Source organism: Lactuca virosa, chromosome 7 (genome assembly GCF_052849685.1).
Source record: "Lactuca virosa cultivar CGN04683 chromosome 7, Lactuca_virosa_CGN04683_v6, whole genome shotgun sequence".
Taxonomy (NCBI): domain Eukaryota; kingdom Viridiplantae; phylum Streptophyta; class Magnoliopsida; order Asterales; family Asteraceae; genus Lactuca; species Lactuca virosa.
Genome location: NC_136432.1, coordinates 74,084,563 through 74,112,201, shown reverse-complemented (window position 1 = coordinate 74,112,201; position 27,639 = coordinate 74,084,563). Strand labels below are relative to the sequence as shown.

The 27,639-nt window shown below is 33.9% G+C and overlaps 3 protein-coding genes across 4 annotated transcripts; 1 reads left to right on the top strand and 2 right to left on the bottom strand.

The window, feature by feature from the left end:
- The first annotated feature begins 2,767 nt into the window (after nt 1–2,767).
- On the top strand, nt 2,768–8,803 carry LOC145124233 (protein transport protein SEC24 C-like). Of its 2 annotated transcripts, XM_079059500.1 has the most exons (25): nt 2,768–2,889; nt 3,068–3,828; nt 3,913–4,149; nt 4,252–4,326; nt 4,423–4,521; nt 4,604–4,715; nt 4,811–4,938; nt 5,017–5,136; nt 5,241–5,321; nt 5,400–5,477; nt 5,565–5,657; nt 5,766–5,820; nt 5,921–5,997; nt 6,091–6,162; nt 6,242–6,325; nt 6,396–6,515; nt 6,586–6,654; nt 6,872–6,949; nt 7,043–7,181; nt 7,344–7,508; nt 7,605–7,750; nt 7,912–8,091; nt 8,215–8,303; nt 8,375–8,406; nt 8,497–8,803. In XM_079059500.1, exons 2-25 carry the CDS (start codon nt 3,103–3,105, stop codon nt 8,601–8,603), a joined length of 3,162 nt encoding a protein of 1,053 aa, XP_078915626.1. In that variant the 5' UTR covers nt 2,768–2,889; nt 3,068–3,102; the 3' UTR covers nt 8,604–8,803. The 2 variants fall into 2 exon arrangements, with proteins under 2 accessions (XP_078915626.1, XP_078915627.1); XM_079059501.1 differs by lacking the exons at nt 7,912–8,091; nt 8,215–8,303; nt 8,375–8,406; nt 8,497–8,803 and having other exon boundaries at nt 7,344–7,512; nt 7,605–7,743.
- Nucleotides 8,804–10,080: 1,277 nt separating this feature from the next.
- Nucleotides 10,081–13,270, bottom strand: LOC145124749 (WD-40 repeat-containing protein MSI4-like). Its single transcript, XM_079060206.1, has 15 exons — nt 12,924–13,270; nt 12,589–12,652; nt 12,427–12,513; nt 12,263–12,325; nt 12,112–12,177; nt 11,950–12,024; nt 11,778–11,853; nt 11,504–11,687; nt 11,337–11,418; nt 11,197–11,270; nt 10,988–11,099; nt 10,840–10,914; nt 10,667–10,743; nt 10,473–10,572; nt 10,081–10,396 (listed from the first exon to the last, which is right to left on the bottom strand). The coding sequence occupies exons 1-15, from the start codon at nt 13,163–13,165 to the stop codon at nt 10,289–10,291; spliced, it is 1,485 nt and encodes a 494-aa protein (XP_078916332.1). The 5' UTR covers nt 13,166–13,270; the 3' UTR covers nt 10,081–10,288.
- Nucleotides 13,271–23,997: 10,727 nt separating this feature from the next.
- Nucleotides 23,998–25,491, bottom strand: LOC145123673 (uncharacterized). Its single transcript, XM_079058877.1, has 4 exons — nt 25,365–25,491; nt 25,151–25,257; nt 24,554–24,632; nt 23,998–24,238 (listed from the first exon to the last, which is right to left on the bottom strand). The coding sequence occupies exons 1-4, from the start codon at nt 25,365–25,367 to the stop codon at nt 24,191–24,193; spliced, it is 237 nt and encodes a 78-aa protein (XP_078915003.1). The 5' UTR covers nt 25,368–25,491; the 3' UTR covers nt 23,998–24,190.
- Nucleotides 25,492–27,639: the final 2,148 nt, after the last annotated feature.

Sequence of the window (27,639 nt, the reverse complement as noted above, 5' to 3'; positions counted from 1 at the left end):
AGTTTTCTAAAAAATTACTCACACTATCTTTTTAAAAAGTTATTTAAACTAAAAATTTTATACTCTTAATTAATTTTAAATTTTTTATAAATATACCATTAATTAATTATAAGGCTACCATAGAATATGCCAAGCTCCACGCATAATTTTCTAAATGTTTTTTTTATGTCATTTTATATGTTTCATCCAACTTAGTTTTTATCAAACTTATTTTTTTTTAAAGCTAGTTTTTCAATTAGCATCTATTTTTTTAGCTAGCAACTACATTTTTAGTTAATACGTCAAACATAGCTCAAACCAAATATAAATAACTTTAATTTAAGTGAAGGAGTTCCCTAAAAATAAAAACATTATAACTTTCTATAAATAAATATTATTTACAACTTTTATCCATCATAATATAAATATTATCTTAACTTTGTTTTAAAGCAAGTGCTCTACTTTGGCAGTTGCCAAACTAATACCTAAAGTGGGTATGTTGCTCCATCAACTTAAATATTTTATGATATAACATGACCAAATATTGGCATAATGATTAATTAAACCAATTAAATATACTAAAAATGGTTTCTAAGATATGACTAATTTAACGTATTTATAATGCTTTTGAATTATTGTAGACATTATGGTAATACAAATTTTAAGATATTTGAAAGGTGACGTAGATATGTCAAGAACTAGAAAAAATAGATAGTTGAGCTTATCGTATTTGTGTAGGGCACGATACCTTCTTATGTATCACATATTTTATTTCCTTAAATTCAACTTTTTATATGATGGATGTTATTAAATCTTTATTTTTTAACTGATAGTGGTGGTGGCGTGATGATGAAGTTGTTTTAAAGTGATTTTGTTATTATAATGTACGTTTTTATTTCTTGATTTGATTATTAGTGTTTTGATTTTTCTATAAATGGTTTTATAAGTTGATGTTGTAAACAACAGAGTTGTAAACAATTCGACTGGACGACGCCTATTGACTAATCCATATCTAGACAATTAGTGGAGTTGTAGAAACCAATGAATCCTTAAAATGTTGAAGAGGCTATATCTCAATAAAAACTATTTAAAGAAGTATTAGTATTGATTACTCATATTAACTTATTTTTGTTATGATATTAATCGTATTACCTACTTTGTTTAATATTAGTCATATTTGTTTATTTAAAATTTAATTAATTACAATTAAGGTTCCCCACTAGTCACTGAATAATCACCGATTAGACCAACTAATCTCTGGTTGCTAATCAATAAACTTAATACTAAAAACCGATTTTTACAACCTTAGTAGAGAGTAGATTCATATACTTTAATATTTTCTTTTGATTATGTAATATTTCTTATATTATATATATATATATATATATATATATATATATATATATATATATCACATCCAAATTCTTGTTTTTAAGTTTTTCTGAAAACATAACCAAACACTCGATATCTTTGACACCTGACACATACTCCCGGTCCCATAGTTCTTGGAGCAAGATTCTTGGGTACTATAAAAGTTCATACAAAAGATCTTGTTTCAAAATCCTGAAATCTTACATACATAACATTTTTATGTATGATTTTAATAGAATCCATTAGAGAGGTCTTAGCTTTAAACTATATGTGATGTGTACTTCTTTAATACATTTCGAATGAAATGATTGCATGTGTAGTTATTATGCATCTCTAACGAAATAATGTTTGTGCTTTGTAATTTCGCTTAACATCTTGTTAGTTTTTATTTAATACAAAAAAAATATATTTTTTAAAATAAACCACATTCCAAAATCTTTGATCATAAAAGAAACACATGTATGATTGATTGTTGTGACATGGTGTATAATGATGGTTTTGTATCAATAATAAGGTTATGATGTATCTCTACCCACATGTGTATCCAATGAAAAAAGGCCCACACACCATAAATTGTCATCATCAAGTCACATGTGTGTCCAACACAACATGACCCACACACTATGAGTGGTCTTGATCATACCATAACCTTTGATCAACTTTCATTTTATATAAAAAAATAAAAATATAAATTTTGAGTGAAATATACACATAAACTACTTTATATTATTGAGATATTTATGAGAAAACCGTATACAAACATGATATGATGGACTTATTATTTGTACTAAGGTAGACAAGACCATGATGTGGACGTTTGTTTGATTTAAAACGCACAGTTGTCGAAGAACTAAACACACATCTGATAAAGTATAACATGTAAAATAATTTTGAAAAAGACAGTGGTCGTACTTTAAATAGTATCATGCTCATGTTTTATTATAAAGTACGCTCTCTTAATTACAATTTTCATGTTTTGTTAAAGTTTATTAAATTTAATGACATGTTAAATAGTAATTTTGTTTGTTTTAAGATGTCATGCCCTTTGAAATTCATACAAAGTATAAAATGCAATATTCTCTTCTTTTCAAGGAGTCTTATACAACTACATATTTATTCTGTCATGTTCACTTTTGAATTTATAAAATTTAACAAAAATTAGGAAGCATTTTTTAACTAACAAAAAATGTAAGATACAATTTATTTATATAAAAATAACAATCAAGAAAACTATAATGGGCTACGGCCCACTGAAACTGAAACCTACAAAGCGAGTTGCCGAGTTAACGACCCAACCCATTTAAATCGACCCGTAAGTTACCGAACTGCTGTGACCCGTTTTCTCATGAACGTACTGTACTATCAGTAATGCATAAAGTACAACTCCTAAATGGAGCCAATTATGCAGAAGAAACAAGAAACAGTAACGATGCAACATAACTAACCTTGAATTTCATTGATCCTTACTTAGGTTTTCTTCACAAACGCTTTTTCATATAATTCCATCTTCACAGTTCGATCAGTGGAATTCAACTACAGGTATGTCCATTGAATTGCTTGTGTATCACTTGATTTCAAAGGATTATTCCAGATCATGTCGAATGTTACGTTTGCTTTTGTGAAGTTTATCGGTTGTGATTCGTGTGAATTATATTGTTATGGGATCTGTTTCTTCTTGATGTTTGATGCATAAAAGTTTGATATTGATGCATTGTAGTGTGGAATTGTTTGTTCTTCTGACGATCGTTGTCAATGGCAACTCCCGGTGGACCTAGACCCGGTAATCTCCCGCCTAATTATAACCCTAATTCGATTCCCAATAACATGCAAAACCTGCAAACCAATCGCCCTAATCAGCCACCAAATTCCGGTGGTGGACCTAGAGGTCCGCCTCCCCCTTTTGGACACCAACCCCGACCACAACCACAACCCCAGTCACAACCTTTTCCTTCATCTCCATTTCCTGGAGCACCACCACCGGGTGTTGTTCCTAGAGGTGCAATGCCACCACCTAGTGGACCACCACAAGCTGCATTGCCACCTTTCATGGCCTCTAATCGACCAATCGGTGGTGTTAGTGGTGGTGGTGGTGGTCCTTCTGGTAGTAACCAACCTCCTCCATCTTCTTCAAGACCAATGGCTCCTCCAGGTCTTCGTCCAGGTCCGTATGCAACCTCCCCTGGTGGTGGACCTGGACCTGGCGGTCCATTGAGTAATGGACCACCAGCTTTTGGACCAGGTGGCATGCAAGGTGGTCCTACCAACCCTCCAAGACCATCAGGTGGACCTCCACCACCTCGACAAACCATGCCACCTGGTCCTCCCCTTTTGGGGCAAAGTATGCAACCACCAAGGCCAGGACAACCAGCTCCACCTTTTTCAGCACCACCTCCAGGTGGCATGCCTCCTCCTTTTTCAGCCCAAGGTCAAGGCATACCTCCATTTGGAGCTCAACCATGGCAAATGCAATCTCGTCAAGTAAGTTTCCATTTTCTATTTTCTATTAAATATTAATACAATGCAACTCAAATTACTAATATGAAATCTATTCCTTTGTTCTAGAATATGCCACCTGGCCCACCTCCACCTACCTCTGGCTCTCCTCAACCTCCAAGAATGTTTGGGATGCACCCATCACTTCCAAATCAACAATCAATGGCTACAATATCACCCACCATGGGCCCCACTGTAGGCACAGGACCTTCAAGAATTGACCCTAACCAAATCCCCCGCCCTATTCCATCTTCCTCTATACTTTTGCATGAAACTCGCCAAGGAAATCAAGCCAATCCTCCTCCGGTATTTTCTATTTTCTATTTTCTTAAATTCTATTTTATTTATTTCAATTTTCACATATATGAGTGTATGACATATTATGTTATATGATGTTTTATTCTAAAGCCTGCTACAAGTGAATTCATTGCAAGGGATACTGGAAATTGTAGTCCAAGGTACATGAGGTGTACAATTAATCAGGTAATCTGACTAATTTCCATTTTTTTTAATTGTTTTTTTGTTTAGTTTAATGTAAAACTATAAAAGTAAAACTTTCTGTTGTTTGACTTTGACCAGATTCCATGCACTTCTGATCTGTTGACCACATCCGGGATGCCTTTGGCTTTATTGGTGCAACCCTTAGCCCTCCCTCATCCATCTGAGGAGCCTATTCAAGTAATTTAAAAAAATAAATAAATAAATAAATTTGAGTTTTTGTATTATTATGTTTCTCATTTGCTAAAAATTGATAATTTAGGTAGTCGATTTTGGTGAAAGTGGACCAGTTCGTTGTTCATGTTGCAAAGGCTACATTAATCCATTCATGAAGTTTATTGATCAAGGAAAACGATTTATCTGTAACCTCTGTGGTGAGTATTGATTATTGAATAATGAATATTCATATTATTATTTATTATTTCATGTTATTGACTTATTGTGATTAAAAAAATTTAAAAATTTGCAGGTTTTACGGATGAAACTCCCCGTGAATATCAGTGTAATTTAGGTCCAGATGGAAGAAGGAGAGATGCTGATGAAAGACCTGAGTTATGTAGAGGAACAGTTGAATTTGTTGCCACAAGAGAATTTCTGGTTAGATTTATAAACAAAAACTTGAAATTTATATAAGTGTATAGAAACTATATCTTTTTAATTTATATTTTTTTTTAGGTGAGGGAACCAATGCCAGCTGTCTTTTTCTTTCTTGTTGATGTGTCAATGAATGCCATACAAACAGGTGCTACAGCTGGAGCTTGTAGTGCTATCAGTCGAGTTGTTGCTGATCTTCCAGTAAGTTTGTAAAAAAATTTACAATTTTTTATTTCTTCTTCAAGTTAATTTATTATTGATTTGTAATAATAATAATATTAATAATAATAATATGATTGGTGCAGGAGGGTCCTCAGACACTTGTGGGAATTGCTACATTTGACTCAACCATTCATTTTTATAATCTGAAACGCGCTTTGCAACAGGTTTTTTTTTTTTTTTAAGTTTTAAACTTTCAAAGTGAATTATTTCTTCAAATTGTTTTTTCATTTTTTTTATTGCAGCCATTGATGTTCTTAGTTCCAGACATATATGATGTTTACACTCCTCTCCCTTCAGATGTTGTTGTTCAACTTTCTGAGGTGATAAAATTTTCTTATTTTTGATTATTTTTTTTATTCAAGAACTTATAAATAATTTTTTAAGTGTAATTAATTATATGATCACAGTGTCGTCAGCATCTAGATTTGTTGCTGGAAAGCATCCCAACTATGTTTCAGAATAATAAAACAGCTGATTCAGCTTTTGGTGCTGGAATGAAGGTAATAATTAAAAGTATATAAATATATTAAAAAAATTAATCAGTTTATTTTATTATTTATACCATAAGTTTAAGGTTTTTACTTTACCATTGCGTCTGTTTCACTCAGGGTGCTTTTTTAGCAATGAAGAATACTGGAGGAAAACTTTTGGTATTTCAATCAGGTAAGTTTGTGTGAACTTTATTTTATCTTAAATCTTAATAACTAATTTATTATTTATAGTTTTATATTAATAATTATTCTATTATTGTATTTTGTTATAGTCTTGCCTTCTGCTGGAATTGGGGCTCTTTCTGCTAGAGAAGCAGAAGGAAGAAGTAATATATCTTCAGGAGAAAAGGTATTTCTAATTTTCTATATTAAACAAAATCACATTATTTTATTGCTTTATATTTGTAATAATAATATCTATTTTTTTTTTTTTTAATTTCAGGAACCTCATAAATTACTTCAACCAGTAGACAAGACTTTAAAGACAATGGCTATTGAATTTGCAGAGTACCAGGTTAAATGTTATCAAATTGTTGTATGTGAATGTTCTTTTTACATAAATGATTTAAATATTTTAAAAAATATATTTTCAGGTTTCTGTTGATGTATTTATAACAACACAAAGTTATGTGGACATTGCTTCAGTTTCCGTTGTTCCAAGGACAACTGGAGGGCAGGTAATATCATTTTGTTTTTTTATTTAAATAAATAATTTTCAGCAGTTGACTTGTTGACTTTTTTTTTCAGGTGTATTATTATCACCCTTTTTCTGCTCTCTCTGATCCTGCAAAACTTTATAATGATCTTCGATGGAATGTCACAAGACCTCAAGGTTTTGAAGCAGTAATGCGTGTCAGATGCAGCCAGGTCAGCTTCTAGAAAATTAAATTTTATAAATTTATTTTACATTTATATTTAAAATTCTTAAATTCTGTAGGGTGTTCAAGTAGAAGAATACTTTGGTAACTTCTGCAAACGCATTCCTACAGACATTGATCTGCCTGCGGTTTGTCCCTCTTCTCTTGAGTGAATTTACAAAAATAGTCCCTGTGCTTTCTCATTTTTACCATGTTTAGTCCAAAATTGAAATCTTTCTTTTAAAGTTGATATGAAACCTTGAAATAAGGACCAAAATTTCAGTTTGGGACTAAACATGGTGAAAATCAGAAAGTAGAGGGACCATTTTTGTAAATTACTCTCTGTTTGTATTGTGGTTTTTGCAGATTGATTGTGACAAAACGATAATGGTAACCTTAAAACACGATGATAAATTGCAAGATGGCACAGAATGTGCTTTTCAGGTACTTTTTTATTTTTCAAAGTGATTTTTATTTTTTAAAATGTGATTTGTTGCTTTATAAAATATAAATGATATTGTGTTTATTTTTTTACAGTGTGCACTTTTATATACAAGTGTATATGGGCAACGAAGAATACGTGTCTCCACCTTATCCTTACCATGTACAACCATGCTCAGTAATCTTTTCCGCTCTGCTGACCTGGACACCCAATTTTCATGTTTTTTAAAACAAGGTACTTTCTTATTGAGTAAATTACATTTTTCGTCCTTATTTTTGTAATTTTGGTCCCTAAAAAGGGGACTAAATACATTAAGGATGAAAAGCAACTAATTAATTTTCATCGAAAACACAAAAAATAAAATATTAATATTTAATTTATATTTATATTTTTCAGCTGCAATTGAAATCCCTTCAAGCCCATTAGTGCAAGTAAGGGAGCAAGTGACAAATCTTTGCATCAACATTCTTCATTCTTATCGCAAATTTTGTGCCACCGTGTCATCATCAGGACAGCTCATACTTCCAGAAGCACTCAAGCTTTTGCCTCTATACACTCTCGGTAGGTATATCTTTCATCTTTCTTGCTGAGTCAGCATATGGATATGCCACGTGGCAATGGCGTCCTCTAATCTTTATCCTTTTTTTTTTTTTTTAGCTTTGATTAAAAGTATTGGGTTGCGAAGTGATGGGCGTATAGATGAGAGATCGTTTTGGATTAATTATGTTCTTCCTTTATCTACTCAATTGGCAATCCCTCTTGTGTACCCAAGGATGATAAGCATCCATGACCTCAATTCAAAGGTATATTAATAGAGTAGATTATATTTTTTTGAGACCAAAATTGTATAAATCGGCTATACTCAAGGACCAGAAATGTAATTTTGTCAAGATCTTATGGAAAGAGATGCGATGGATCAATTACATGTGTTTGATTTTTAATTTTAATTTTATGGGGGTTACAGGAAACAGATGGATCTGTGATTCCTCATGCTATTCCCCTGTGTAGTGAACATGTGAGTGATGATGGAATCTATCTTCTTGAAAATGGTGAAGATTGTTTAGTTTATATTGGAAACTCTGTAGATCCTGATATAATTCGCAAACTCTTTGGCGTTTCTTCGCTTGATGAAATTCCTACCCAGGTACGCTTCCCTTTTTTTTTTTATCAAAAAAAAATTAAATAATAAAGAGCAATATAGTCGTTTTATTTGATTGTAATTAAGTGAGGAAAGGTTCCATCTAACTTGTTTCATTTTTATATTCAGTTTGTGTTACAACAGTATGGTAATCCTTTGTCAAAGAAGCTAAATGAGGTTATAAATGAAATAAGAAGCCAAAGATGTAACTACCTTCGGTACGTGTTATGTGACTTTTGTCCCAATTAAAATTAATTTATATTCCTAAAATTATTTTTCTTTCTTGCAGCATGAAATTATGCAAGAAAGGAGATCAATCAGGTAACATTTTCATCATTTTACAAAGCCCGCCGGGTAACATTTTTTTAAAAACCATTTAAATTTAATCTAAGTTTTTTTATATAATTTCAGGAATGTTGTTCTTTTCGTATATGGTGGAAGACAAGTCTCCAAATGGTCTCTCATATGTTGAGTTTCTTGTGCATGTTCATCGACAAATTCAAAGCAAAATGAATTGATGCTATTTATGGATTCACATTCGATTATATTTATAACTTCAAAAAAAAAAAAAAAAAAAAAAAAAAAAAGAGTAAGAGCAAAATTTTGAAATCTTATAGGGTTTTTGGTTTATGTTTATAGCTTAAATTTTCAAAGTTTTCTTTTTGTTTGAATTTGTAGTGAATTATAAATAAATAAATATATGAAATTTGGTTAGATTTGTTTTGTGCTATGTGTCTCGCTTTGTGGTGTACGTATAGAGATAGATTCGTTTCAAACTAGTGGTGATGGCCCTACGATATAATTGTATCCAACATTTTGATAAGGGAGCTGATACTGCCACGGTTAGTTTTGATTCATCCACATACTTTTAAAGACAATGGACAATTATGCCCTTCTAAAGCAATTCTTTTGTAATAAATAAAAAGCATAAATTAACCCACCGCTTTCTTCTTTCTTTCCTTTTCTTCATATACGTCTTTTGCACCACCAAATGAATCGTTGTTAGGAATCCATTGTTTCATATGAGTACTCAATAAGCTTTGCTGAATCGATAGAACATTGCATTTAACTGACTATTTGATGAGGGGCCAAAGACCTGGAATGGAGATGACGAATAGACCCTAGAAGGTGTAATAACTGGCAGTAGAAAAGTCCAGGGTTGTGAACGACATCGGCGTGGGGTGCACACACAGGTGCCATTTTCTCACTCTAGAGAAATAGTCGTCTCTGATCGATTCCATGTTCATCCAAAAGTCCCTCCCACCATTGTCCCCGTCGTCTTCAAAAAACCCTTCTACCCCGTCGTCATCTGAGAAGATGAAAAATCAAAGAACTCTTGAACCAATCAAATCTTCAACTCTTTTGCATCAAATCTTGAAAACGTAGAACCCCATGGACCAACAAATCGGATTTTGAAAGTAGTTTTGATTTTGGTAATTACAAGTAGTTTTTTTGAAGACGACATTGTCGATTTTGCTGGTGATCTTAAATTGGTTTTGCAGTTGATTTTCGTACTTACAGGCGAGGCGGGTTTCTTGAAATGGTTGTCGATTTTCACAGGTGACGGAGAGGGAGCGGTTTCCGGCGAGGGTGTGGTGGGTTTCTTGAAATTGTTGTCGATTTTCACAGGTGGCGGAGAGGGAGTGGTTTCCGGTGAGGGTGTGGGTGTGGAAGAAAGGTGAGCGTGAGTTTATTTGGGGGAGATAAGCCTAAAGGGTGGGTTAATTTACTTTTTTTATTTGTTACAAAAGAATTAAGCAGAAGGGTATAATTGTAAATTGACTTAAAAATTATGTGGATGAATAAAAAGTAACAGTGGAACTATCAGCGCCCTTTTGATATGATAAATGTTATGTTTATAATGAAATAACATTTAAAAAAGAGTTAATATCACGTTTAGCTAATTAACTATTTGGTTCGACCATATTTGGTCCCTAATTAGTTTTTTGTGTACTATACTTTCAAATTCCATGTAAAATAAGCCATTTTCCGATCTATAAAAAGCCCGTTAAAGACATAGTCAATAGTCATTCATAACCATATGCGATCTTACATAAATAAAATTCACCCAAAAATAAGAAAGATAAATCCCCCTGCTACTACTTACTTTCCTTCTTCATAGGTTTCAACATAACATAAACAAACATCCAGAAAAATCTAAGCTTAAGTCAACCAAAGTCAAACAAAACAGTCATCTTGTATCCTATGATGATGCCCTTGGACCACAACTAGCAACATGAGCCTTAAAAGCCTCTAACTCGCTCAACACTTCATCCCTTGGTCTGTATATCAAATCACTCATGCGCCATATCTATAATAAACACCAACTTTTTATTTCTCTTCTTCAAAATATTCAATATTAAATAAATAAAATATATATCAAGTACCTGAAGGGTCCCACCACCACTTGAGCATTCAACATCATCCGATACACTCACAACAGTCCATGGATCATATGCATTCCAATGAAAGTCCACCACTTTGTCCCTGAATTATATATAATAATATTAGTTTTTGTAATCATATTTATGTAACATGTTTTAATTATTTATAATTCTAGTAATTACAAAAAACATGAAACCTGTGTCCGCAGTGTTTAAAGAACAACCCTTGAGCATAGTTTGCAGATCTTGTCCCACGTTCTATCTTTTGTCCAACCTTCAACAATCATAATATAATGCATAATATATACAAAGTCAACATATACCAAAACAAATAAATAAAAATAGAAAAATATTTTTAACTTTTTTTTACCTGTTCATAATCCCAAATATTAACACAACCATCCTCTGCTGAACTCCCAAACACAGAAGGCTTGTCTGGACACCACTACAAAACATACAAAGACTTCTAAATATAAATAAAAAACAAAGGGCAAAAAAGTAAATTTGCAATTGAATACCTGAACACAAAGAACAGGAGCTTTGTGTTCTTCAAATTTATGAACAGGAGATCCAACTCCATCAGAAACCAAATTCCTCCGGTCAAACATACAAACAGAATGGTCAGCTGACCTGAAAAAATTACACAATTAGGGTTTAGTGTTTTTAGGGTTGTTAGGGTATTTAGGGTTTTAGGGTATTTAGGATTTTTTAGGGTTTTAGGGTTTACCCTGTTAGAATATAGTTTGCATCATGAGGACTCCAATCAACGCAATGAACATCAGCATTATGTGCTTTTTCAACCTATTTTAAAGAAATTATAAATTTAAAAATAAAAAATGTAATAAGAATTCACAAATTAAAACAAACCTTTGTGATTGGATTTGTTCCAACTCTTGCATCCCAAAGTATCAAGCAAGAATCATCTCCAACACTACAGAATTCCTGTGTACTTTACAAACATACAGAAAGTTGAACACAAAATCAAATTTATTGTATAAAAGTTGTGAAATTTGTAGGTATTTTATAAAAGTTACCTTGTGGGACAAAACTGGACATCTTCAACTGTATCTGTATGCCCTTCAAAGATCCCACGAGGGCCAAGAGAAGCATTATCAGAAGTTTTCACAATTGACCCTGAAGAATTGGTTGTGTTTGATTCTCCAACCAATGTTGATATATGATCATGAATACTCCATAAAACAACTAGTTTATCCTTTCCTGTAAAAAAATAAAAAAATAAAAGTTGGATTTTTTAAGTGGTTATAAATTTATATTAGTTGTTTAAAGCATTATGATATGATAATTGACCTCCAGAGAGTACATAAGGTTCAGTTGGACACATTGAAAGAGCAAATTCTGCATTATCAGCATGCCCTGTAAGCACCTGAAAGAAATTTAAAAAGAAAATAAAGAATAAATAAATAATATTCATTTGATTCAACTAATATAAATTAGGAAATAATACTAATTTGGAACAGACCAAATCAGCATGAGATACAGCAGCTCCAAGAAGAGCATGACGATTAGGTTGTGCTTCAATATCCCAAATGAGGACCTGAATTGGATAAACATGAGGGTATTTTAGGAATTTCACATGAAACTTTGTAACTGTCATAAAAGTGTATGCAAGGATGATTGTAACCTCTGGGCAGTCTGTATGTGTAGCAACAATGTTCTTGTTTTGTGGAAGTTCCCGAATTCTGTTCACCTGTAAAAATGGTTATATAGATGAGGGAAAAGACATGTTTTGACAGAATTAAATGATTGATTCAGCTTGTGTATATGATTTTTACCTCTCCAGGATGAATGATGGTTTTGTACTTTTTTACAAATGGAGAGCGAGTTTCTTCATTGAACTAAAAGAAGAAATCACATAACCATTAGTAGGTTAAAGAAACTAAAAAGAAATAGGAAGAAGAAGATGATAAAATTGAGTAAAAAAAACTTTTCTTTTTACCTGAGATATGTGTTCTGCTGCAGCAACTTTTGGCTTCACTACATCGCATGTTGCTATTACTAGTGTGTTTGGAACACTGCCATCAGTCTAAACAAGAAGCACCATTAATGGCGGGATGAAAATAAAAATCAAAAAAAGGAGAAAGAAGACTGCTAATCTAACCTGTTCCGAAAGATACAACCTCTGCCTACTCTTGTTCTTCGATTGTTCCAGCAGTGGACCCCATCTATTCACATAAAAAGAATAATTGGTGCACAAAATGATACAAGCAACAATCAAAACCTACATAAATTTCGATGTTTTCTGTAGCCTTTTTGCAAGGTAGTAAAGCTTATATGAACTATCGATGCACAAAATGATCCAGTGGACCATGGAAGTGCTCGAAAAAACTGAAAAAGCAGTAGACATTCTAGGGTTTTTTTTGTACCATTTTAAAAATCAAGTCGAATCATGGGGCATTGGGATCTAATCGATCGTAAGTTTGAAAAAATTCATACCGGCAAGAGAGAGAAGGCCAAACGAGGTTGTGATTAGCAAGCCAGTCGTACAGAATGGGGACTACAAACTTCCAGTTATTGTACTTATCGTCGACAACGGCGGCCTTTTTGTTTCCGGCAGCTGTAGCTCTGTCTCTCATCTTAGGACTTGAAATTTCTCTGTCTTCAGCGGTGACCTTCTTGGAGCCCTTCGGCCTTCCTCTCTTTTTAGGTTGCGACAATGGCGACGAAGCTTCTTCCATTGAATTATTGGTTCTTTGTGGAAGTTTAAAACCCTTGGGGTTTTCTCTCTCTAAAACCCTATTTCTCTCTCTAAAAAGCTTTGAGAGGTAAGGGACCTACCAACCAGGGTAGAGAAACTCAGTCCGAGTTGGACCAGTGCACAGTAATATATAGTAACATATACAGTAAACTGCAAAAATGTTTTTTTGTTGTGTTATGTATTTTTCTTTATTATCTAAAAAGGATTATATTATAAAAAAGTTTTTTATTTTTTATGACAGATTTTTATTTGGTTTTTGGTATCAAACTTTAACGAGGAGAATTATATTATGTTAATCTTTATAAAATAACCTTCTTTTATATTTTAATTAATATCATTATTATAAAAAATTGCAAAAATGTGAATGTGGTTTGTCGTCTTCTTTGGTTAAGATCCGAACAAACATTAAAAAAGTTATGAATTTAATATTTTTGCCTAATTTAGTTGCGGATTAGATTTTGTCAAAACTTAAAAATGACAAACTCAAAAGACTACTATATCTTTTATGTATTTAATTTTTATTTCTTTTTTCTTTTAATATTCTATTATTATAATAATATTATTAGATATAATTACATAAATGGCATGTCATTAAAACTAGAGGTGTGCGCGGTGCGGTTTGGTGCGGTTTAGAGTCAAAACCGCAAACCGCACCGCATATGCGGTTTGAATATTTTAGAAACCGCAAGCCGCACCACAGATGTTCAAAACCGCGTTATGCGGTGCGGTTTGATGCGGGCGGTTTATGCGGTTTGGTTGCGGTTTGTGCGGTTTGATAAGTTGTTCAACATTAAATCTATCAAAAAACCAAAATACTGACCAGGTTAAAAAAAAAATTGATTGCTTTCATTTTATAAAAACAAATACAATTTTCAAGTTAAATCGTTTTTAATAAATTATGATTCATGCTACTATAGTTTTGTAAGTATCATTGTTATTGCTTTATATTGTTATTATAGTTGTTATATTCTTGTAAACCATGGGATCTTGATCTAATAGTGTTTTAATGTTACGTTATAGATATTTGGTTATTTTAAGAAATATATTTATATACATCGTTTTTAAATCGCGATTTGAAGTTATAACAAAGTAAAGAAAAAAAGTATATATAACATGCGGTGCGGTGCGGTTTGAACCGCGGTTTTATAAATACAAACCGCAAACCACACCGCATAGTGCGGTTTGATAAAATGATGAACCGCAAATCGCACCACGAAATTCTAAACCGCATTATGCGGTGCGATGCGGGCGGTTTGTGCGGTTTGTGCGGCACCCCTAATTAAAACTAGGGTTTTTGGTACTGTAGCACAACAAAATCTGACGAATTTACATATTTAGTAACTCGAGTATTTTTTTTATGCTCAATTGTTCCTTAAAATTAGTTTTACCTATTAAATAGGAATCGACCCTCATATTTATCGGTTTATAGATTACCTTGCTCTGATACCGATGACATTGGGACAATAGGCCACGCTATGATAATGTGGAGACAATCAGCCATCTTGGCATTCAATTTTTTTTTATATTCCATTAAAAAAAATACTTTTCAATTTTGATTAATAAAATCAAAACTACTTGTACCCACTTTCTAGAAAACCATAAACCACCAACTAAAACTATTTGTTCAAAAAAAAGTCATCATCCTATCTTCCTCCTCTGTATATATCTTCCATAACCAAGTTATCTAATCTCTTAGAATCACCATCGTCGGATCTTCCATTCAACTTCTCGAAGCCACTCCCAAACGTCATCGCTTCATGTTGTCTCTGTTAGTGTCACTTCCTCCCCCCTCTCAGCAAACAGCGACGTGTTCTCCGTCGTCATCTTCAGTTTCGACGGTGAAAGTTTAAACGTCGGTATCATCACAATTTCTCCGCCTTTCTTCTACCCCTTCTATGTCGCCGGAAAACTCCGGAGCCGTCGGAGCTGCTATATTCATCTCCTTTGTAGACGAAGTACACGAAATGCATCATCTAGGGCTTAGATTTAGGCACAGTCAAATGAATTTTTCTAAGGGTTTGTATACATCTCCATTGAATTTTGCCTATGATGTGAGACTGGTCTTCGAGAATGTGATGCTTTATAACCCTATAACAAATGAAGTTCATAAAATGGCAGATCAACGTCTTGTTATTTTGAAGTGTTGATTAGACCAATACAAGCAAAATTGCCCTCGCCACGGACTCAATCTCCGACATGAGAATTCTGACCGTGACAACAAAAATGGCAAGCTTTACACCATTTATGTTTTGGAGTTCTCAACCTAATGATTTAAAAATGTGAAACGGATAAAACTGGATGCTTCGAAAGCTACTAGCATGAAATAGGAGAAAGGATCATTGAAGATCTTAAGTCAATGTTAATTAAAGTCTTTCTTGTTGATTGATACGGTGACCCTTAAAAGATATAAAGAAATCTAATTTAAAATGTCACATCGTACAAGTAACCGTCTCTACCTGTAGGTCAAATAATTGTGTAATTGATAGGTAAAATTTAACTTTAATGGTCTATTGAGCATAAAAAAATACTTGAGAGACTAAATATGTAAATTCACCAAACTTTTGTTATGCTACGGTGCAAAAAAAACCCTTAAAACTAATCATAGAGTCGTTAAGTGCCTGGAAAATGACCTTTTTATCCTTTTCTTTCTATATTACAAGGAACATTTATGTAATCATAGCCTAATTAATATCATTTATCTTTCTGAAATGCACATATTCATCCGCCACTACCACTACCACCCCCATCTATCATCACCACCCTATGACATCATAAAATATGTCACCAATCGCTCCAAACTCCTACTTTTAAATAACAAAAATCATCAAAAAAATCGGTTAAACCCAAATTTCTTAAATTGTTAAAGTAAAAATGAACACAAACCCAAAATCATATTGAAATTTTTTAAACCATATTAAATAAACACAAACTTAAAATCATATTTAAAATTTTAAACCATAAACAAACACAGACATGAAATCATATTCCAATAAAAAATAGTACATTATCCAAACAAAATAGGTCTAAGAGATAATCTACCCATTTTTTCATATACCCAAACACCATCATCTTACTCCAAATGGTCCTGATGAACCCTTAATTGATTCAAAGGAAACAAATTCTCTTCATTTGAATGCTAAACATAGTCCAAATAATTCAACCCTTTTTTCTTGATAATCTTGCCCACCCACTATATCCCGATGGTTGGCATTAATAATATTGAACTTTGAAAAATCGATTACTAGAATATGAGGAGGAGCTGGAGAGATTTTATCGACGAAGACAATCTCTCTAAGGGCCCTAAAACCATCTTTGGTGACAAGGGTATGGATTGGACAACGAACTCTTTGTTGGATAAAGATGAGATGATGTTTGATATGTAGTAAGCTTCTTCAAAACATGGTTTTGTGGGGGAAATTTTTACCATATCGCCTCTCTGAAACTTCATTCTAGGTCAAAGGATATATAGGTTTTCAAACGGAAGTGTGTGGTGGGGTTTCCAATGTCGATGATTCAGACATTGGTGGTATGTGGTAGAGAAGTAATGGTGGATAGGATTTTCTAATAGGGTAGTGTAACATTCATAAAATTCGAGCCAATTTAAAACTTTTTAAATCATTTAAAACCATTCATGTCATTACAATTTGTTTTCAAAATAGTTTAAACATCAGAGTTCCCAGAAATCATAATCATCAATCGAGGAAGTGTACGATCACGCCTTCGCCTTCCCGCGACCATCCGCTGAACCTGAAACAATAAACTGAAACTGTAAGCCCGAAAGCTTAGTGAGTTATCCCCAAAATACCAACGTCATACCGATATAACCATAACAACATATAAGTAAACAGAACAGCCATGCATCTCGAGTCTACAATGTGACTGGTCCGCCCGCACCGGGCCTTCAGTCCACCTGGTCCACTCTCTGAGTCTACAGTATGCATAATGAGCCTTCAGCATGATTGGACCGCCTCGCAGGGCCTACAGCCTATCTGGATCGCTCCTGAGCCTTCGGCATGACTGGACCGCCTCGCAGGGCCTTTAGCCTATCCGGACCGCTCGCCGGGTATGTTGGCCTACAACACAAAGCAGGACCGCCTCAACCCAACTCCCAACCAAACAAACATGTGCACATAAATATCATACGCTAACTCATATCATATAACAGTCAAACTAATCTAACAGATCACTAATCATAGCAACATCCTGCACAAATATCATACGCTAGCTCATATCATATAACAGTCAAACTGATATAACAGATCAATATTCATAGCAACATCTTAATAACCGGGATACAGACCTAACCGGTCACTAACATAGCCTCATTCTATAACCAGGACACCGACCTAACCAGGTCACTAAGCATAAGCATATCACCATCCTAACTACCAGGATGTAAATCAATAAAAGCATATCATGCAATAAACCCGGATACAAATCCGATAAGGGTCAGCATTGGTGCCTTAGACCCTGTTGATATAGTGAGAATAACTCACCTCGCACTGCCGATCTGAACCGAAGAATCGAACTCCTGAATCACTGCCTCACCAAAATCCCGAACAACTGATCTCTCGACTCCCAAAGCTATCAATACCAAAATATCACTTAGTTCAAACAATAATCCTCCTTATAGTAAAATGACCATTTTACCCCTAGTCCAACTTGGTCCATATATAAGGCTCAAAATCATAATATAAAAAGCCCAACATTGGATGGTCTTCCCAAACCCACTAGTGGCCCACTAATGGCCCAATTTGCTAAATTGGGCCCAATCCCTCTTATGGGCCTTACCCTAAGCCCAAACATCTTCTTGGCCTACAACATCTGACTCCTGATGGCCTACCAAGGCCCAAGGACCAAAATCCCCCTGCATGGCCCAAACTGAGGCCCAAAATCCATAAGGCCCATAACTGATGAGTACGTTGGGCGTACTCCTATGTACGCTAAGCATACTAGCCAAATGGTGCGTACGCTGGGCGTACCTGCTTGTACGCTCAGCGTACTCCCCTGATAAGTCATTTTCCCATTAAGTGCTTAATACTCAGATTCAGAAGCTACAATCACAGATCCAAGTCCTTTCCAACATCTTAATCCATAAAGTCACTGACTTGGTGACTTTACTTGTCCCAACCAAGCCCAAACTCCAAAAATGATGTATTACTTCCATGAAGATGGTCTTAACTCTTGCATGAATCCATTAAGTCCATCAAGGTGGCAACTTTCTTCCTTAGGGACTCATTTAGCACCAAAGGTGGCAACCCTTGGCCTGGAAATCAGATTTGGGCTATAAAGCTTCCACCGTTGGACCAAAATTACTTCAAAATTAAACCTTACTAGATCTAAGCACTCTTAGGTAAAGTTATGAACTTTATACCTCCAAGGAGTTCCAGATGATGATGCTATCCCAGATCTATGAGCTCCAACTTCCCAAGTTCTTCCTTGCCAACTTCTTATTTTCCCTTTCCAAACTTACACCACCAAAATGAGCCTCTCAAGGTCAAGATCACCCAAAAATGAAAGGATGATACGTTTTAGGGTTTCTCTGAGGTTGGGGTGGCTGATAAGGAGGCTAGGGTTTGAGCCATAAAGTTCTTTATATAGTGGCTAGCCCCAAAATTAGGGTTTAGGGTCTCTGGGAGTACGTTGGGCGTACTTCTCGTACGCTGGGTGTACTCCTCCTACACCCGCAATCATTTAAACTTCTACATTGGGCGTACCCCAGCCTACGTTGGGCGTACTCGCCCAATTGCCAACTTTTCATGCTTGGTCCTTTCTTGCCACTCCCTTCCAACCCAAAGGCCAAAAGTGACATAATTCAAATATGAGGGATGAATATGAAGCTACTTGAAAATGGGATGTTACAGGTAGTGACTATAAGATACGAGAAACAAGGGAAAGGAGACGGTGATAGGGATGGGTAGTGGTGGTCACTAGAGTGGGTGGTCGTCGTTGGATGTTGGCGAGAGAGATGAATGACAAAGTCGGTGGCGGTGAGTAGGAGAAGAAATAAGATGATGACATAGGGTAATTTCAAATGTTTATTTGTTTTTAATTAATAAAACGGGCAAAATGTCATTTTTTTCAAGAAGTTGACGACTTTATGGTTAGTTTAACAACAAATGGATGAGCGGTGTAATAAGCTTACACTACAGGGACTGCGTTGTAACAACAAAATTTGGATTGTATTAGCCTATTATGCCAAACCACTGGGAAAATTTATGTAATTTTGTCTAATTATTACTTTATTATATATAGAATGGATCAACAACCTCCAACCCTCTCTCCCTTGTCCCTCTATTTCTCTCTATCTATATTTTTCTCTCAACCCTTGTCTTGTTTTCTCTTTCTCTCTTATTATATCAAAATATGCATTAACCATAAACAAACACACATATAGACACTTCCATCTTGAGTGGAAACAACAAAACAAAAAGAAAAAAATCTAATTAATCAACAAATAATTTAAAGAAAACAAATTCAAGCAACAATTTAAAGAAATAAATTGACAAAAATAATCAAAATAGTGAATACAATCAAATTTGTGAATTAAAAAAATCAATAAATGATTTGAAGAAATCAAACTTGTGAATTAAACAAAGTAACAAAATCAAATTAATGAAAACTAAGATGAATCAAGCAAATGTAGTTTAAGCTTATAGAGTATTTGAAAGTTGTAAATATCTACAACAACGAAAATGACAAAACCATACAAAAACAATCAAATTAAGCTTATGAAAAATCTTAGATTATACGAAATGAAATCACATCAACTTGGAAATCATAGAAGGCGATTCAGGGGGGTTCAACTAAGGTTTTACAGTAACATGACCATTCTACAACCGTCTCTTATATCTTTAAGCAACATCTCAAGACTCAATAGAAAAACACATTCCTAATTAGAAATCGAAATCACCATCATCATTTCGAAACTTAAGGGTTTACTTACATAATTGGAATCATTATTGCCATAGACATCAACTTCTTTTTTACTTTGATGATTATGATTATGGTAAAGGTGTTTTGGTTTCATTTTCAAAAATTATCTATAGGGGCTTTTTTGAACAACTGGAATTATTTATGATGGATTCATCGACAACATCCCAATCATTGTGAAGAATATCACTCCCCCATCATTGCTTTGTTACTGCCTCCATCTATTTATACGTAAAACGTCTATTGGATTCCAAATTAAGAACCTAAAGGTCCAATTATAGAAAACAACCTTTTGATACAAACTCAATGAAGCTTGAAAAAGAGAAAGGGTGTGGGTTGACATCAACTGATTCGATCTGAAAAGTTTGTTTATGTCATCATTATCGAAAGATTTAAAGAGAGAAAAAGTATACGAGGTGTTCTTCAATGAAAGTGCAGGTATGTATGTGTGTGTTTGTATAAATAGGAGAGAGTGGCGTGAGAGTGAGGAGAGATACAATTGGACGGGTGGATGGGTTGGGGCCCATTCTATATTTAATTATAATTAAATATTATAAAAAAGAATATATATATATATATATATATATATATATATATATATATATATATAAAGGATATAATTGTCTTTTTAGCTTTGACGGAACCAAATTCGCAATTAAATTACGCAAAAAGGACCAAATTCATAATTTTCTCAACGATTTGGAACCTATCCAAAGAAAATGACAAACCACATAGACCCCTTTTGAAAATTTGTCTTATTGTTACTATCAATTGTTATTCGATTGGTACCTCTCAGTCAAATGTTGAGGGTTTAAGTCTAGTTGAAAAACAAAAAAAATGTAGATTTAAGAAAATGACAAACCACTTTATTGGCCTCTTTTGCCATAAAAACTTTACACAAGTTTATCTATACAGTTTGTTATAGATTCATTTTGGCACTCAAAGTCCTAGATCCATCAACTTGAGTGAAGGTCATTACTTAAAGCCTTCACTACTTAAATCTAAGGAGCCCATATTGCCAAGTTGATTTCTTAACTTTAGCCACATTATTCATGAAAAGAAAGTACTTTTAATTACGGAATTGATTTAATATGCTCACCATAAGTGTAGACTTAAAACAAGTAACCACTAAACATAGAGAAAGCACATGAATTTAAAAACTAAGTAAATGTATTTTCTCAATTATTTACTTTCTCTAAACCTATCGTTTTCTATTATTGCCACATTTCACACAAAAATTATACAAGAGAAAGATGATATATTTTGAAAACAAGAAACTATGTATGATAACAGCACAAGTGTAAGCTTTAAGAACAAATGCACCTTATATGAAGTTTCATTAATCTGAAAATAGCAAAGGCATAGTTAGTTACGAGTTTGACAGGCTTGGGCAAAACGTGAATGGGTATATGATACAAAGAAAAAAACTAAAAGAGGCAGAAAAGTGGATTCGTTGTGTGGATGCAAAGATGGGTAGGCTTGGACAAAACGTGATCGTCTTACAGATGTTAGAATTAGAGGATGTTTTACATCCCACGAACAAGCAATGTACCCCTTACAATTTCCAGATGATGGCCCGGAAATTAAGTTTGTATGAATGTAATATGTTTGTAAGTTTCTTTTATTGTTTTGCATCCTTTTGGTTTAACTAATGAAAATGAAATGAAAAGTAATGTCATTCATGAAAACCATAACAAGTTATATATTACTTCTCAAAATAAAATCACATTATATTTATATGTAACACCCACATATACTTTGACTTGCATAAGGTGCAGTCAAACAACATCTATGTAAACTTCAAACAATTACACATAGCTTTCAATTAAGTTCATCGCAGTAATGATCATTTCAACTCGCTCCTCAAGTATTGCACTCAACCCACATGGTCCTTGGATTCTATCAATAGAACAAAGAAACTCTTTGTGTATCTCCAAACATTGTAATCATGAACATTTGCAGATCATAAAGTGTTGACTTTCTATGCTCCTTGGTTTCAAAAGGCGGTAATGAGATCCACAATTCTAACAATTGGTCATATATACGATGAAAATCACAAATCAATTATAACACAGTCATATCAACAATACATCGTTGTCTAACCTCAATACATATCATTTTATATTCTATTATCGGAGTTGGTGCAATAGTGGATGTTAAAGATTAACAAAAAATATACAAAATTTTAAAACAATGCATGGTTCCAAAACAAAAAGAAAAAAATAAAACTATCTAAACATCATAAACGGCAACACCCATGCAAATTGATCGGATGCACCTTTGTATTGTTCATTCCGAATGATTTTAGATAAAGTTTATTGTGTTACATAAGGTTATTTACACTATGTACAAGTTACATGAGACCTAAATAAGATTCTAACAACAAAAAAACAAGAAAAAAAAATCCAACCTTCTGATATATAACATTCCAGAGTCGTTCTAAAGATTCTGGGAATCGTTCTTTGTATTCAAGAAAAGTATAGTAATTCTTTCTTAAAATCGTAGTAAGAAATCATGTGAAAACTAACATGGCATGTCGAATCCATGCAATTTCAAACATATTCGAAATGAAGTTCAAATATGGAATCCAAAATTTTTTCAGAAGTTTCTGGAACAACGTTTCGGTAGAAGGTGAGTCTCATCTATATAGTAAGGGACCACACATATGGATTTTAACCCGTTTTATTTAAGTAACTCGGCTGGAATACGGTCCAAAATATAAAAATGGTTAGTTTTATAAATATCCTAGCTATTATAATTCGACATTAATTAACTAGGTGTGAGACCCGTGTAGTACACAGGTTGATTAAAATAAAAGTTAAATATCAAAGTGTAAATATTAAAACATCGACAATGTGTTTTAACTCGAGATTGATTATACAATTATCATGTCGTATTATAAAATATAAATTTAATATAAAAAAAACTATATTCATAAATAGTAAAACCAGTGTTTTATTTAAAATATTTATAATGAAATAATTTAGTTTGATAATAACTTCTTTTATTTTATTATTCTCAAAAAGATGTTTAAACAAAATTTATTTGGAAAATAAGAAAACAAAGAACAAAAAATCTAAGAAAAATATAAAAAAAAAAAGTATGTTAGTAGCATAATTTTAAATCCGTATAACATATACAGATACACTGGAAAGTTTCTGAAAAAATGGAATATATGTGAATTTGAATGCAAAATAGTAGCATAACATAAGACTAATAATATCAAATAAGAGAAATAAACGTAAAATTTATTTAAATGACCTTAAATGTAGGAATTGAAATTTGGAAGGAAGGAGTATTCTTAAATACTCATAAATACATAATTAGGTGACATCCTCTTTAATAAATAAAATTAATAAATACAAGAAAATGACATGCAGATTTTATTAAATTCAAAAACACCATAAAATGTCAAGTGTCATAATTCATGACAAAGTGACATGTGGCAAAAATCTTTCATTTATTAGAGAGGAATTAGAGAGGATATATCATTACCTATTTTAAGATTTCGAGGTCGTTTTTCCTACCTCATCCTTTCTTCAACATTAAGAAGAAAAATAGATAATAAGCATAAAAATTCAACGTTCATGAAGTTTACATCAAACCTATTTGTTACATTAATGGATTTGTTTCACATAACTTTTGATTGGTATGGTAGTATTTTAAAAGTGTATTAGGCAACAAGGTATATTTGAAAAATCATGTATGTTTTCCACATCGGAATGGAATGGTGCATTCCTTGGAATGCTGATTGTGATTCCTTCTTCTGGGTTCACTTTCATTACATTGGAGAAGGGTGTTTGTAATTGTACATAACAAACAACATATTTGAACAACTCACTACATTCCTTCAAGCCAACCAAACATAATATCAGAATGTAAAGAACTATTCCATTCTTTTGTGACTTTCATTCCATCATACCAAACAAACAATCCCTCAACTGCTAACGTTAATATATCACCATAAAATTGTCGGTAGAAAACATATAATTGTATTTCTAAAAGATCCGATTTAGAAGATACCCCATTAGGGTTCTAGAATAACAAGGTGGTTGCAATACAAAAATCATCCTCAAACATAAACACCAGAAGCAAGGAGCAAGAACAAGGATCCAAATCCCTGCATCACAAAAACATAAAAATGAGTTGTTTGTTTTGTCTATTGGAATGGAATGGCCATTCCAGAAAGAATGTGATTCTTTCCATATATAGTAATATTATATTTACACATACTATAAAACATTCATATGATAATTCATTCCATTCCTACAAGCCAGCCAAACATGATATGGAATGTAATGACTCATTAGTCATTCCACTACCTTGCTGATTCCATTACCCTGTTCATTCCATTCCATTCCTTTCTCATTCCATTCCATCCAACGAAACTAGAACCTTAGAAACAAGATTGAACAACAATTGAAAAGAGACTTACCAAAAAGACAGATGCCACTGCTCCTGTTACAACTTCTTTAGCAAGACTACGGCTTTTCCTGGAAGATGTTGCTTCATAGCTGCACAAGTAGTGAAACATAGAAAAAAAATGTCTGACAAAATTCATTTCCATGGATTATTTGAAATTTCGAATAAAAAAGAACATAAAAAGGTATATGAGTAAATTCATTTTGTCATATATCTTTGGTCTCAATATTCCAATAAGGTCTTGAAGGAAACATTGGACTCTTTAGAATCATAATTCCGCTTAGAATCTGTAATATTTGATTCTTCAAAGAGAAATTGCAGCTTCTTTTTCAGTAATCAGTAACAGAGGAGGGTAATTTAAGGATAACAAAGTCTGATTTTTGTGCTTCAAATCTATAATATAAAGTTTCAAGAGATTGGGGCTAATTAACACATCTCATCAGAATCCAATATAACGAACTAATCATGATAAAGTCGATCAAAAAATGCAATCGGATTGTGAGAATAGTCAACCAGCTAAATTATCATCGTATAACCAGGGCAAATTGTCTACATTTTCTCGATACGTTACGAAATTTGACACAGAGTAAAAAAAGTACAATCCACTTACATGAAGAAAGAAGCGGTGATGACAAGGCCAATGGCGAGCATCAGCACAGCTAATGAAGGGTACCAAACGACTGGGACGGGGCTGGATATGGGTTTTGCTGATTGAACCTTTCAAATTGAAAATGAAATCGGAAAAGAGAATCAATTAGATCACATGACGATAAGATCAATAGAAGACTTGATCGAGAAAAATAAAAACCCTAGAAATTGCATACCATTTTGGGGGTTTAGAGGATTCTAGATCTTTGATCCGCCTTCGTTCGAAGAAACCGGGTGTGCTGAAGTAAACTACGAACAAGAAGACCCAAAACAATATAGTGAAGTTAGGTTTACATTATAGCCCCCTTAACTTTACAGATTTTCTTCTTAAAACTATATACTTTGTTTTTACCTCAATGCCGTCCAAAATTAATTAGGGGTGAAAATGGTATGATGTTTTATGATCATCTTAGTAATTATGGAATCATATTACAATTAATCCTTCAAGAACATCTTAGTGCAATTGTATGACTAAGAAGAGGAATCGAACGTTGTTGAAAATGGTTCAATCATAAGATGAGTCATATTTTGTTTCAATCAAGTTTTAGAGTCATACTCTAATAACCATAAACCGTATATTGAAACTCATTTCAAACTAAAAATACTAAAAACACCTCGAAATATGTGGAGTAAAAATATTTTTTTAGTCTAGCACATATAGAATTGGAGTTGTGATGTTTTCGTTAATCGAGAAAACAAAAGATAAACTGAGACTTATTCTATGAAGTGTTTTTGTAACATCCATAAAAAATCATAAAATTTTAAACTTTTCATAACAATCATTTTTCTAAAGAAGTGTTTATAAGGACCATTGTTCCCAAAACATTATTTAAAAATCAGAATCGCTTTCAACATAGTTTTCAAAAACATTCATATCATCAGAGTTTCCCAGAAATCATAAGTTCAAAACGCGAGGATGTGTACGGTCACGCCTTCACCTTGACACGATCCACTGAAGTATCTGAAACCATAAGCCAAAATTGTAAGCACGAAGCTTAGTGAGTTCCCCTAAAGTACCAACACTCAAACAGATAACATATACAAATAACATCATGCATACAGAGCCTTCAACATGTCTGGACCGCCTCACCGGGCCTTCAGCCTGTCTGGACCGCTCACAGAACCTTCAGCATGTCTGGACCGCCTCACCGAGCCTTCAGCCTGTCTGGACCGTTCTCCGGGCCTTCATCCCGACTAGTCCGCCTCGCATGCCTTTAGTCTATCCGGGCCGCCCTGGGTCTGTTGGCCTTCAGCACAAAGCAGGACCGCCTCAACCCAACCACACACACAAACCATGTCGACATATACATAACAGATAATCATACATATAATATACCGATATAAACATTACCGGGTTTGTTGACTGGCAGCACAAAGCAAGACAGTCTCAACCCAACCACACTACCTCAAAACAGATAACAGACATATCTAACAGATCACTAAGCATAACATCATCCTATCTATCAAGATACAGATCTAACAGATCACTACAGTACTCAATCATATGATAATCAGGATAACAATCCAAAGGGCCGGCCTTGGTGCCTTCGACCTGTAAGTACAGTGAGGAAAACTCACCTCGAATGTAGAAGCTCACTGAAATAAATCCCTAGCTGCTGCCCCGCCGTCTTCCTGAGTTGTCAATACCAACAACACACCCAATTAGCAATTGAGTTCCAAGCTATAATCTATAATCCTTACTTGGGGTAAAATGACCATTTTACCCCTGACCCAACATGCACCAAAACAGAGGCCCAAAACCAAAAGATCCACAAAGGCCCACTAATGGCCCAATTTTCCAAATTGGGGCCAACCCCTTGTGGGTCTTATCCTAAGCCCATAATTTTCTTAATTACACTTCTGATTACCTCAAGTACCCATTGGGACAAACTTGTTCAAAGACATAAATCAAAAGCCAAAGTCAACGGTCCAAGTTGACCCAACTCGCCGAGTTGTCCTTCAACTCATCGAGTTTCTCCATCAACTGCACAAATCGGGAAAAACCAAGTCAACTCACCGAGTTGACCAACAAACTCGCCGAGTTCTCCCAATAACCAACAACTTAATGCATTAAGCTACCTTCAACGAACCCAAGAGCTCCAAAGCTCAGATATCGATCAAAATGAGATCAAGAAGGGTAAAGTTTGCAAATTTACTCCTAGGAACCACCTAAATGGGTCCAAACCCAAACCCTAGACTTAAAAGAGTGAGGGCTTAATCATTAAGCACTTACTCATCAAGGACAAAACCCCAAAATGTAGATCTGGCCCTAAAAGGCTAGATGGCCACGTAAAGTTTCCAACTTTATGCTTAAGCATGACTAGGAGGAGCTCAAAAGCTCAAAAATGGCTAAATGAAAGACTTAATAAATGCATGAATGTAGCACCTGTTTCCTGGTATGTATTTTATTTAAGTAATGTTGCATTTTTGTCCTGGGACTCGGCGAGTTGA